We start from the raw sequence: 13,723 nt of genomic DNA, 5'->3' as shown, positions 1-13,723 counted from the left end.
TTTCGACAAATCAAATTGAAGTGTGACAAGGCCGCATTTGATTGACCAGAACATGTCACTTGCACACGTGACGCGATTTCATTAGCCTTTTAATGTGATTTGGCATGCTTGTCATTTTGACACGTGGCATAATCCTATTGGCTCTTCCGCTTAACGTGGCGTGCCACGTCATATGACACGTGACACCAAACTGGGCCTCTAGGAAGATGGCATCTTGGGCTTAATGAAGTGAGCTATCACTTTAGCCCTATTAAATGAGATATCTCAATGGATTAAGACTTATTTATTTAATTTATATATATTGGACTTATATAATTGATCCAATTATATTAGGCCATAATATTTATTTGGACCAAAATATATTTAATTTTAAATATAGTCCAAATTATTTTATGAATTTAATTTTCATAAAATTTATATGCCTACAATATGATTCATGCATGTGACTATCATATTTAGAATTTATTATTTATCAATTGTCACAAATGTAGTGTTTAATTTGTGTTTCTATAGTCGGTCATTTAATTTGAATTGAAACTTCTTACAACTAACTTTGATTTAATTGTCTATATTATGATTTTTTTTTTATATTTAGTTCTCATTTAAATTGAAACTTTTTAAAAGTTACTCCAATTTGATTCAAGATAATATATTTAATTGTCTATATCGTGAAAAATATTTCTGAGGAAATTTTTACATAGCTAGATTATTTTTCTAAAACTTTTATTGATTTTTCTTGCTGTTGTGTTTTAATTTTCTACTTACATTAGAAAATTATAATGGCTTCTTCTAATTTTAACCCTACATTTATTTTATTATATTCATGTATAAATGGAAAGAGCTTTAATATTACTTAGAATATTGCAAATAGTTTTCATTCATAAAGTTATATCTTTAAAAATATTAGTTTTGAACTCATTTTTGAACAAAGGTTGGTGCTATTATTATTAATAGATTTTAACCGTAGCATTACGTTTAGGGGTGCTTAAAACCGAATCGAAACTGAAAATCAAATCGCAAGAGTGGCTTAATGGCTTATTGGTATCGGGTTATCGATTTAACGGATGGGGAACATGTTGAAATTTTATTATAACGGCTTATCAGTTTGGGGAGAAATTATTCAATTTTCTTATCGGATAAACCATTAACCCGTTAAGAATATATATATAAAAAAAAACTTTGAAGCTTTTTTTTTTGTTGCTCCATTTTCTTTATCTTTTTTTAGTGGCTGGCCTCAAGGGGAATGATTTATCCATCTAGTTCTTTCCAGAGATCATGCATTTCATCCAATGTGCTGCAGTTATCCACCAGTTGAATTAAGTTAAGGTCCATCGATGACTAACAAGCAGTGACTTGTGTTTTATGACCATTGAAGGTAATAGTGAAAAATGGTGGGAATACATGCAAAGTAAATTGATCGATAAACCGTTCGATAATCGTCCGATAATAGCTAATCGATATCAATCCGCCCGATATCTTATTGGGTGGCTAGCGGATTAATACATTTAAAAGTCGATAACCAATAAGCCGAACCATTAAGAGTAAATAACCGCCCTATCTGCCCGATAAGCAGTGCCCTAATTACGTTAGCTTCATCATAGAGATGTAATTAATCTCATAACGAAATCGTTATTTAATTTCAAGTGTAAACTGATATTCTGTACCGAAATTAAAGAAGTATTCAACGTTAAAGTGTTTATAGATTAAAAGAAAAGTTATTATAGTTAATTTTACATATTATCCTAATTATTAGGAGTTTGTGCATAGTTCAAATAATGAAAAAAACTTAATAACCTAAATTTTAGTTGATTTTAATTTAGTCCTAAATATTAGTAGTAAATTAATTAAATTATAAGTTTACAAGTTTGTCCAATCTGAAAGTTATTTTTAAAGGGTAAAATTATTTATTCCTAAATATAGGAAAAATAATTAAATTTTTATTCTCAGATATTAGGAAATATTAAATGACTATTTTGTCTAATATGAAATCAAATTTCAAAGGGTAAAAAAGGTGAATGACATTTCCTAAGGGCTTTCGTGCTCTTAATTTTAATATAGTACTAGTCTAAGGGTACGCGCTTTGCGCGTGTACCCTATATTCATGGATATATAATTTTAAAAGATTACATAACCATTATTACGTTCATGTGTTATTGAACAAAATTAAAGAAAACCTAAAAATAATGAATGTTGGTCCAATTTAGCTAGTCCAATAAATAAAAGAATTTGCCTCAACAAAAGTTCTTATATGACTTATTATGATTTCTGAGAATTCATGCGGGAGCTTTTTTATGAAAATTATTGTTATTTTTGTTATTTAATACTGAAAACAAGTACCAAATTAAATTAATACTATAATATAATTAATTTTGCTCTATTTTCTTTTTTCTTTCACTGCATGCTCTTCATCTAAAAATAAATTTATGTATGTTGAGAGTTTATCAACTTGAAAAATAATTTTACTCACATGATGATCTCGAAAAGAATTGAGTTGAATTCTTTTGCTAATTATTTAATTCAAAGACTTAATCATTCATAACCAATACTAAAAATAATTTATTTATTTTTCATTGGGGATATAGACAATATAGATATTTTTGAACTCCGTCCGACTTGAACAACATTTTTCTTTTCATCGATTTTTATAATATTTAAAAATTATATTCAACAATTAATTTTTTTTAATTAAGATTAAGATTAAATAGTTGGTCAAACCAGAAAATAATTTATATAAGGTATCTTAATTAATTTTTTTGAAGTTCTAAATAGTGAACTTCCTACACAATTTAATAAGAAAATATAAATATTGCAAAGTTTTATTGATTTTAAAGTTTTAAATATTAAAAAAATAGTTAATAATATTTTTTTCTCGATTAATACAAGTAGGTTAGTTTCTTCTTGGGACCACCATCTTTTTCTTTTTAATTGCTAACGTTCAAGCTAAAAGTAAAAGAATATAAATAAAAGATAACTATCTATAGATCAGCTTGGCAGATTCGAAACTATAAGAGTTGTTTGTTGTGGATTAGTTAATGTTTCGAATATATTATAAGTGATTACCAAAAGTTACTTAAAGTAATAACTCCCACTGAAGTTATGATTGGTCATTAGCTCCCAACACACATCAATTAATTAGAAAATATAAATTCGCGATCCGCGTCAAAAAGCACCAGGATCGCGATCCGCGTCAAAAGTATAACCCCAATCTACACCATCCATTTCCTCTAAAATCGGACGGTCCATTTCCACCCGCGCCGAAAATTTCCCCAAAAGTCTCAAAATTTCATCTTCCTCCCTCCACATTCCACACATCCTCTTTCCCTATATATTCACTCACCCTTCAACTCCTTCCCCACACAAAATCACAACTTTCACACCATTCTCAACCTTTTCCCCTCTTGCAAAAAATCCTTTAAAAATGGCAAGAACAAAACAAACAGCACGTAAATCCACTGGAGGAAAGGCACCCAGGAAGCAACTAGCAACAAAAGCTGCCAGAAAATCAGCTCCGGCAACCGGTGGAGTTAAGAAGCCCCACCGTTTCCGTCCAGGTACGGTGGCACTTCGAGAGATCCGTAAGTATCAGAAGAGCACTGAACTTCTGATCCGTAAACTCCCATTTCAGAGACTGGTAAGAGAAATAGCACAAGATTTTAAGACTGATTTGAGGTTCCAGAGCAGTGCCGTAGCGGCGCTTCAGGAAGCGGCAGAGGCGTACCTGGTGGGTTTGTTTGAGGATACCAACTTGTGTGCTATCCATGCTAAGAGGGTTACTATTATGCCTAAGGATATTCAGTTGGCTAGGCGGATTAGGGGTGAAAGGGCTTAGGTCTTTTTTATCTCTGGGATGTTGGTTAGTGTTTTGAAGAGGTTTAATGGTTGGACTTGGGATGTGGTGTTTTAGGTTGTCTTTAATGTAATGAAAGATTTGGAAATGAAAATCAATATTGTGTTAAAAAAACCTATCCATATTTTTGTTTCTTTGTTTTGGATGCTGCTATATCTGTACATATAAAATTAAAATTGCTTGCTTTGCTAGTTTCTTGACCTATTCACTTGCCTCTACCCTTGTTTTGTTTGAGTTTTAATGGCGACAACTGTAATTTAGAATTGCAAATTTATTTACAAGTCTAGGAGATAGGATTATTATAACAACTTGTTTGGATGGTTGTTATGTATAGTATTGTATTGTTTTGATCTATACAATGTTTGGATAGATTGTATTGTCTTCCAATGTTTTATAATGTTATGCACCAACAAGATGGAGAATAAATTTGTAATATTATAAAGAAAAAGTAAGGTATGAGGTAGAATTATTATATAAAATAGGATTATTTAATAATATGGAAGGGCAAGATGAGAAAAAAAGAGAGGAAATAATGAGATCACACCAAATTAGTTGTTCTATAAAGGGACACTTTTGGTCGTTACATAATGATATATTTTATGATATGATATAATAAAATTTAAAAAACAATCAAAACAAACATTGTACTCCCTCCGTTCCAGTTTATGTGAACCTATTGGAATGGAGGTAATATATTCCACGCTTAATGAGAAGCTTAAACTCAATGTCCAGTCAAACAGGTTCAAATAAATTGGAATGGAGGTAATATTTAAAGTAACAATACAATACAACAAGTAACAACCATCCAAACAAGCTATAAATGAAGCAAAACTTGGTTATATCGGAATGTCATTTTGAACAGAGTTCTTTCCAATATGGGAACAGAACTTTATTTGCTCAAGTACAGGACTAGGAGGATAAGGATAGGTAACATAATCACAATGTAAAATATTCAAGATAAATTTAACAATGAAATGGGGAGGTTTCCAAGAGAAAAAAAGGGCATATGGTCAAATATTGGACTACATACAGCTGTTTAGACTCTGCTAAGAAATCATGTACTGAACTCTTACTAACGAAAACAATCATCTCCAATTGGAATAGCACTGGCTAGATAATCTAAATTATGCATTCCTCTTGATGTTTATAGCACTAGGCAGAGGAGATTACTTCTTTTAACATCTTGAAAGAGAGGCTGGAGATCAAAATCCAACAGTCGCATCCAAACCTCATTTCTGGAATTCTATTTGTTACTTCAACAGTGGCAGCAAGATGTGATGAATATTCTAATCCAAGGATAGCTTATAGCCAATGGCTCTGTAAATTTGGGTAAAAGAGGATACGGCTTTCATTAATGGCCATCAATGTCAGCGGTTCTATCTCAGATGAATTCCCAATCGTTTAGAGCACATATGATTTCCACTAGGTGATCGTATTTGTTCCTGTTTTGACCAAAAGTGTAAACAACTTCAAAAGAAAATATTCACAGGAACACAAAAAGTACATTATACAATTATGCACGCAGCTTTGTGCAGTCCTTGGACCAAAATATCTGTAGTTTGACAGTAACGAAAAATACAGATGTAGAACTTAATTGACAAAGCTCTCCCACTGGAAAAAGGAAGATCAGCTCAATCTACATATGCATTTAGCATGCCAAATTACCCGGTTGACGGAAAACCCCCATATAATCAATAACACGTAGAAACCCTTCATATCCCAGAGTCAATAGTAACAGCCAATCTATATTATGGTCAGAGACCGTGTTATCCTCTCTTTTCTTTTTCTGAGTTCTGATAAATAGCCATGTTATTATTCTTATAAACAGAATTATATGTAACGGCTTTCTGACGGTAATTACTTGTTTGACCAAACAAGCATATAGGGGTCACTCGCAGTTACCATCTCACAACAGACACTTGTAACAATGGAAAGATAGTAAGCTCAAAGTCTTTGTAACAATGTTATCTAAACCCAGGTGTTAAATCAGATATGGTTAAGCATCAAATTGACAAGTTTGAGAATGGTTTTTATGTCTGAGAATTTTAAAGGAGTGCCCTTGTCCAATATTGGAAGTGATACTCAAGGTGAACAGAAGTCTGGATAACAAGACTCAAAGGAGTCTTTAGTGGCGAATACAAGAAAACTATAGCTTTCATTCCCTGTCCCTAACAAAATTTTACTCATCCAACCCTCCCCTTTCCCTGCACAGCAAAGAAAGAGAGAAAGTCAGGCTCCTAATTTCCCCATACTTTCTAGGTCTCGACGAAAAGTTCCTATTTATCACTATTCCTATAAGGGTATTATAGCCTGTTTGGCCAAGCTTCTTCCAGGGCCAAAAGTGTTTTTTTCTCAAAAGAGTGCTTTTTTCTCTAACTTGAGGTGTTTGGTCAAGCTTTTGGGGGAAAAAAGCACTTTTGGGGAAAAGCAAAAACAGTTTTTGAGAAGAAGAAAAAAATAGCTTCTCCCAGAAGCAGAAGCGGTCTTGAATTTTCTTCCAATAAAAAATACCCTTAGCACAATGTTGTATATACCAAAACAATCTTAGTTTAAACTAATAAATAATATATAATGACTTTTGGGGTAAACTTTCATATTTGTTGAATGAATTTTTGATATACTTAAATCATTTTGAAAAAATAAAGTACTTTTCAGTTTTATTTTTATATTTTACTTGAATAAAATAAAAAACTTAATTGTTGTCTTTAATAATAATATTTGTGATTATTTATCTACTTATATAATATTAACTATTAAGTAAATCACTTTATTTCCTTATTCGTAATTTAATACTTAAAAGCACTTTTTGAAAAACTTGGCTAAACACAAATTGTTGCTCAAAAAACTTTTTAATTTGATTAGCCAAACACAAATTGTTTTTCTCCAAAAGTACTTTTCGAAAAACACTTTTGGGAAAAAAGTTACTCAAAAATAAGCTGATTTTTCTAGCTTGGCCAACCAGGCTATAAGTCTACTAGTATATGAAATACATAAAATATAGAAGAAGCAAACAACCGAATGAAGGAAAAGGCATCAAGGAGTTCAAATTCATTATAACCACCTCACCTCTTTCCCAGTGCCCAGAGCTAAAACCCACCCGCCGGCAGAGGAACGGGAGAACGCTAAGGATGATTATCGGGAAATGCAATCTTGCTAGGAATGGGCAGGAGGCGCTATAACCAATCTCCTTATCAGTTCAATCTTCTTTCCTCTTTCCATTCTATTCATGTATTGTCAATTTATACATTCCTACAGTATTAAGAAGAGGAAAATCAGACCTTTGACGGGAAATGCACATGATCTTGCTGGCAGGCAAGTCAAGCTTTTCAAGAGGAGATTCAGATTCAACAATGATAAATGCTAAAATGGATCCATTCAGTAATGGTTTTTCATTATTCTCAATGCCTTAAGTAAGAAATTTTATGCAATATGCTGCTACAACATACCTAGTTAAGATAGTCTGAGGAGGATAAATAGCACAAATTCAGATATTATACTTCTATTCAGGAAAAAAAGCATCATTAATGGATAGATTTCAAATAGCAAGGATATTTGATGCCAGCACAAGAAGGTTGCATCAATGTCTTTGACAATATTAGACTTAGGTCCTCTTGTTGCACTTGTGCCATCTTCTTTATGATTTAGGAGCTAGGATGTTTCAAGAAGAATCTTTTGATTAGAACTAAAGCACCGAATCAACATTAAAATAACAACGTTCAAACCTACGCTTTTCTTTTAAAAGGAACTCTTTGAATAAATATATAAGAGTATATCTACATCTAACTAAACTGAGAGAAGTAACAAACTTTGAAACCCCCCAAAACAAACTCAACAGAAAAATACTTCAGCCCACAGTAATAGATCACATTTTCTGTTTGATCAGTAAAGTAGAACTTCTGGATAGTGTCTGTCATAGCCCTAGTTTTGGTAAATACAAAATTGAAAAGGCCTCAACTTTTACATCTAAAGGTGCTCAAGAATGCTGAAGTAGTGGAATCCTACATGAAGAATCCACAACAAATCACATGGCTATACCTTTGCTGTATATACCCACATTTCAAACTTGATCCGAGTTTTTACTTAGAAAAGAAGAAGAAGATATGTTACATTAAGAATGACATGAAGAGTATACCATATGAAGATGGTGTGAAATGAACTATGTAAGTGGCATAATCTCTTTATCCCTCTGTTTCCTGAGATGAGAAAATTCAGTCCTCAAGTCTCATGACCTTTCAACAGCAAAAAGACAGGTGTACAAAATAAATTGAGCAGAATTCTGCTGATATATATCATCAAGCAGAAGTGGCCAATCTTTATCCGAAAACAAATTAAAAAAGGAACGAAAGAAAGGAGTTGATGTTAACTGCTTATTTTGGGTCATCCTCTAAGCTTTTCTTGGGTAGGGAAACAGGGAGAGACATAAGGAGATAAAATAATAATCTAGATTAATCAGTATATATGGCAAAAGCAAAGGAAATTTAACTTTATAAATTTTGGTTCTCATAGCAACATATAACTCCCTAAGGCTCTATTGCCTATGGACATGATAAGATCTGCATGTAATACTGATAAACCTGTATCACTGATGCTAATATGGATATGTTTACTTCCGTTGCTTACGGAGCATTGTCATCAAACAGAACTTTGTAAAATCGCTTCCTCTCTTCCGGATCAAATATGCCACCTAAATCTCCTCCTTCCTTATCTTGTTCTGATGATGTTTCGTCGCTTTGGCTCCTCCTTTTCTCTGGCTTTGGTGTTATCATGCCTCTGTTCCTCTTCTTTTCTAAATTCAATAGATAATGTCTGCGATTATATTCATGGAGTCCCTCCTGCATTAATTCTCCAAACTTCTCCTTGACAACAACAAGAGGGTCCTTTTCGATCAGTTCTGACCCATTATATGCTTCCTTAAGGAGAACTGTATAGATCTGGTATCTGTTAGAAACATAGAATATTCCAGGATGTTTGAGCAGAAAAACATTTAATTTCTCTGGTAAACATAATTCCCTTCTAAAATGGCCCAATTTGAAAATTGATGCCTTTTTCCACAAGGTCAATGACAGTAACTCATGCACTACTCCCACTGTTCTCTTGTCCATTTCCTTTGAACCATCCACTAAACCATCAAGTCCCAAATAAGGTGAAATATATGGAGCAGAATTAAAATCTTCAAATCTTTCCCATGATTTGACCCAAGTTGGAGGCAAAGAGCACGGGAAACCTGGCTCTCGACCATCCTTTTTAGCCATTCTTTCGATTGCAGAAACAGCTAAATCAGGGTTCCAGGCTGTGAGCTCAATCTCCATTGAACTCCGTCTCCCGGTGTGGTTAACAACTCTAAATATTTGAGGGTACTTGGGTACAATCCTGAGCAAATAATCATCAGGAAATCCAAAATTCCTCCTCAACTCGTTAAGTTTCATAACATTCATCCTTTGATCACGGCTCATCATCAACAACTTTGTTAATCGCTCAGCATATATTGGTTCCTGCATATCCTTAACAGATTCTTCCTCTTCAGTCAAAAACATCATTCTTTTAGTCAGACCACAATAGTATTCATCATTCTCAAGGTAGACTACAAAGCAACAAGGATACTTTTTTAGCCAATTTAGAGCTTTGCCTTGAAGATCAAGAGTCTTGAACTTCTTCTGCAGGTATTTTACTGATGCAACCTGGTTAGGACATCTCATAACAATGTTCTTAATCTGATTATTCACTATCCATCGACGGTTTCTATGTAATGCAGCTTCAAGATCTGGATCTTTCTTCATTGACCAAAGAGAAAACCTTCGCCGAATACGAAGACTAAACACTGCATCCCACAAACTCAAGTACCCATTTCTCTGGCTTTTCACATAAATCTGAGTTGCCATTCCTAATCACAACTTACATATATACCAACTAGTAGGGGCGGATGTACATATGTACAAGTATCAAATTTCGAACCCAGTAACTCAAATGGCCAGTGGGTTCAGTGGGTTCCCGAACCCATAAAGTTCAAATATTGGATCCGCCTCTGCGTAATTAGGATGCTATTACTGACTCAGAAAAGTAAATAAAATCAACATAACTTGTCTTTTAAGCTTATTTGAGAACCCCATTACTTTAAACAGTAGAATAACATCAAAACATCAACCAGATACTCTGCCACTACTGCCACGGAGAACATATGAAATCAAATTAGTTTCACTTGAAGGCTACTGTATATTGAACCCAATTGCTCAAATTTGTAGAATCATATGAAAATATGCAGCAAAGATGAATTCTTGCTGGCTAATAAGAAATGAGGATGTCAGTAGATTTATCAATCAACTCAAATTTTATATAACGGACCTTTATAAGGAAGGAAAAGCATAAAGCAATTCTCAGAAGAAGACTTCAATTTTGTGTTCAATTTTCTTATGGGGCGGCTTTAAGAACAGCCATTTTCATTCGTCTATCTCTTTCTTGTTTTGCCTCACACACCTCGAACAACATCATCGTACGTCTTTTGACAAACTACCGAGCAGAGATTTTCTTCTACTAAACTACTTAAAATCCCTTTTATTTCGGCCATCTTAATTCCTAATTTAGAGTATGGATGGCAAACGAAGCGGGTCAAAGCGGATCTGGTGAAGTTTTATCGGGAAAGTACACAAATAGCCATTTTTAAAGATGTTATTTAGAGATTAGCCAGATGAAATTTTGAAATAAATTTTTTAGCTTCAGGACTTTATATTCCGAAAAATTGAATTTGAAAACTAAAATACAGGACACATGGACTAATTGCTAAATATCAACCTTTAGAATGACTATCTAGTGTCATTTTTACAAGTTTTGCGCGAAAATGGGGCTGAACGAACTTTTATGGTTTCCTTTTTTTAGGAATTTACACATAATACAACCTTCTTAAAATTAATTAAAAAGAATTACAACTGCTTTCAGAAAATTACATAAGATACCATTTATTACAATTTTTAACTTTTTAATAAAATCATATACAATTTTTCATATCCCTTAAATATCTCCATTAAAGCCACTTAAATAGGAAACTCAAATCATTTTGAGTATTCAACCTATTTTAAACTTATCAAATACACACTCTCTCCAATATACGTTGTTTTGCCATGCTTAAGTGGAGAAATAATTTTTATCATTCTCTTCCACAAGTTCATAGGTATAACATATTTTTTGTTTTTACTAAACTTTTTTCTTTGCTAAAATTGCCTAATCACGAACTTATTTTTCAGTCTCCACTAATCTATTCTTTCTAATCTCCCTATATCATCCCAGTACTTCTCCATTCTTTGATTCCAGTAAATTAAAGATTTTTTTAATTTGGGTTGATAACTCCATCTGATACAAAAATGGATAGAAAATCCATTCTTATTGCTGCGAGAAAACCCAAAGGGCAAAATAGTGGAATATACACTATATCTTTTGTTTGTTTGTTATAATTGACACAAAATATACATTATTTTGTATATATTATACTCTGTATAATATATTCATTAATACTTTCTTTCTTTCTAGTTTTATGCATTATGTCTTATATGTGTATACAGTATATTATAAAAGTAGATTATAGCAGGGGCGACTCAAAAAAATTGGTGGCCTAAAGCCAATTTTTAATCTAGGATTGAAGTCTATTTTTCTAGCTTTTTAAGATGTAAAGTTGTTCATAATTTCTATTATAAATAATTTAATCTCAAGAAGTTGATAACTTGATATCGAAATAATTTTTGATGCTCTAATATACTTATTGAAACGTTTGAAACCCGAGGAAAAAAAATCTGTAAGGCTGTATTGTGGTCCGGGCCGGGACCAAACGGGCCTAAACGGGCCTGGGCTTTAGGCGGGCCGGGCTTCACGGTCCCGGGCTTCACGGTCCCAATGTGTAGAACCGGCCCACGGTGGTCCTAAGCCCACATGGTCCTGGGCTAAATGGGTCGGGCCCGCGGGCCTAAACGAGCTTTTTTTGTTCCGGGCTATTTTTTTTAAATTTTTTTTATCTAAGGCACTTTCTTGTAAACTATATATGTATATACTAGTATAAATAGTATAAATTGCTTATATATATGTATATACTAGTATATATAGTATGTATTAGATATATAATATATATACTATATCAAATTTAAACACAAAATAAATTGCAAAGAAATATTCAAGGGAATGTCTTATATATTTTACTATTACGACATTAACAAAGAATGACAATATCTTTCTTAGTCTTCCTCCCCCCAATGGAATGAGCACAACAAGGTACTAATACCACCATTAAAAGGAAAAAAACTAAGGAAGATGTGCCAAAATACAAGTTACATGTTAGTCTATGTATTATCTCTAACAAATCTCATAAATCCTTCAAGGTCCGGAGGAATTTCCGTTGGTGGTGGTGGAAAAGAAGCTTGTTCATCACCGCTTCCGGGCGAAGTAGCATACTGCGCAAGTTCCGCTAGCATTTCTTCATAAGCTTCATCTATCTCCGGTTGTGATTCTGTAAGTCCAAAATTTCTTCTTTCCGAACGGATCCAGTCTCCGAAGAGTACTGATTTTTCCAAGCTCTCCCTCATAGACGCTCTATGATCACAGCTTTGAAGTCTCACTTGACTGAATGCACTCTCCGATGCCACTGTTGAAGCTTGAACACTTAAAATATCTCGAGTCATCCTTGAAAAAACCGGATAGTGTTTTTGTTTGTCCTTCCACTATTCCAAAACATCAAAGGAGCCGTCGGGATTCTCTGATTCAAGTCCCTGCGACAAATAAACTTGAAGCTCATTTGGTTGTGAACTATCACCAAAATTATCACCTTGAGAACCCCTGAACTCCGTCCAAGAACTAAGGGCTTTTAGGCCCGCAGTTCTTTTAGATGCTTGCGAACTAGATGAAGTAGGAGTTGGAACATTTGGTCTAGCTTGATCTAAGGCAAGTTGATAAGCATTATAAATTGTTTGAGCATTTATTTTAATTGAGGCTTTTGCATCTCCAAGTGTAGCAAATTCCTCAGCTGAAAGTGATAAAGCGTTATAAATTTTTGAATACCAAAAGTGAGGACCTCCTAATTTCATTGTAGGATTTAACAATGCAGAAACACCAAAAATAGTGGGGATAGGGAAAAAATAGTTTTTAAACTTAGCTTTCATAGAATTAATAGCTTCTTGATAAATTACTCCACCCTCTGAAAATTGAGTAAATAAATCTACAAGTGCTGCAATATAAACTAAACAGTTAGAAATAGTAGGATAATATTGACCAGATAATTCATTTGTAGTAATATGAAATTGTTCTAAAAAGTTTACAAGCATTTTAACATTACTCCAATCTTGATTTGTAAGGTGCTCATCATCATCATCATCATCATCACCATCACCTACACGAGCATTATACGTTGCGCTTATTGGGTTCCTATATTCATATGCAACAACTAAACTTTCATACATGTAATTCCATCTAGTTGGACAAGCTTTAGGAACTTTTCTTTCTCTAAGGACAAATTCATCACATTTTTTAAATAGTATCTAAGTCTACTTCTACGGTTTGAATAAAAAAGCCAATTAAGAGCCATTTTAACCTTTTCAATTTCTACATTTAAAACTTTCATACCAGCACTGACGATTAAATGGTAAATATGACAAATACATCTAACATGAAAAATATTACTAAATGCAGGATTTAGTGTAGTTGTAAGCAAGCCTATAACGTTAGTGTTACTAGAAGCATTATCCATTGAAACCGACATAATTTTATCTCTAATGCAAAAATATCTACAAATATCTGCAACTGTGTTAGCAATAAACTTACCTGTGTGGCGTGAATTAATTATTCTATAAGCAATAATGCGCTTTTGCATTATCCACTCCTCATCTATCCAATGACTTGTAACAG

At 33.3% G+C, this 13,723-nt stretch overlaps 2 protein-coding genes across 6 annotated transcripts; one reads left to right on the top strand and one right to left on the bottom strand.

Moving 5' to 3' along the window:
* The first annotated feature begins 3,344 nt into the window (after positions 1-3,344).
* Positions 3,345-4,051, top strand: LOC107763111 (histone H3.2). Its single transcript, XM_016581552.2, has one exon. It carries the CDS (start codon positions 3,419-3,421, stop codon positions 3,827-3,829), a length of 411 nt encoding a protein of 136 aa, XP_016437038.1. The 5' UTR covers positions 3,345-3,418; the 3' UTR covers positions 3,830-4,051.
* Positions 4,052-4,680: 629 nt separating this feature from the next.
* Positions 4,681-10,464, bottom strand: LOC107763120 (protein ROOT PRIMORDIUM DEFECTIVE 1). Of its 5 annotated transcripts, none has more exons than XR_012700137.1 (4): positions 8,468-10,464; positions 7,980-8,040; positions 6,914-7,096; positions 4,681-5,289 (listed from the first exon to the last, which is right to left on the bottom strand). XR_012700137.1 is itself a non-coding variant. In XM_075233010.1 (3 exons), the coding sequence occupies exons 1-2, from the start codon at positions 9,724-9,726 to the stop codon at positions 8,004-8,006; spliced, it is 1,296 nt and encodes a 431-aa protein (XP_075089111.1). In that variant the 5' UTR covers positions 9,727-10,464; the 3' UTR covers positions 6,913-7,096; positions 7,980-8,003. The 5 variants fall into 5 exon arrangements, 1 of the variants encoding a protein (XP_075089111.1); XR_012700140.1 differs by having other exon boundaries at positions 8,422-10,462; XR_012700138.1 differs by lacking the exon at positions 7,980-8,040 and having other exon boundaries at positions 8,468-10,463.
* Between the last annotated feature and the right edge of the window lie 3,259 nt (positions 10,465-13,723).

Source organism: Nicotiana tabacum, chromosome 16, assembly GCF_000715075.1.
Source record: "Nicotiana tabacum cultivar K326 chromosome 16, ASM71507v2, whole genome shotgun sequence".
Taxonomy (NCBI): Eukaryota; Viridiplantae; Streptophyta; class Magnoliopsida; order Solanales; family Solanaceae; genus Nicotiana; species Nicotiana tabacum.
This window is presented reverse-complemented; position numbering and strand designations above follow the sequence as displayed.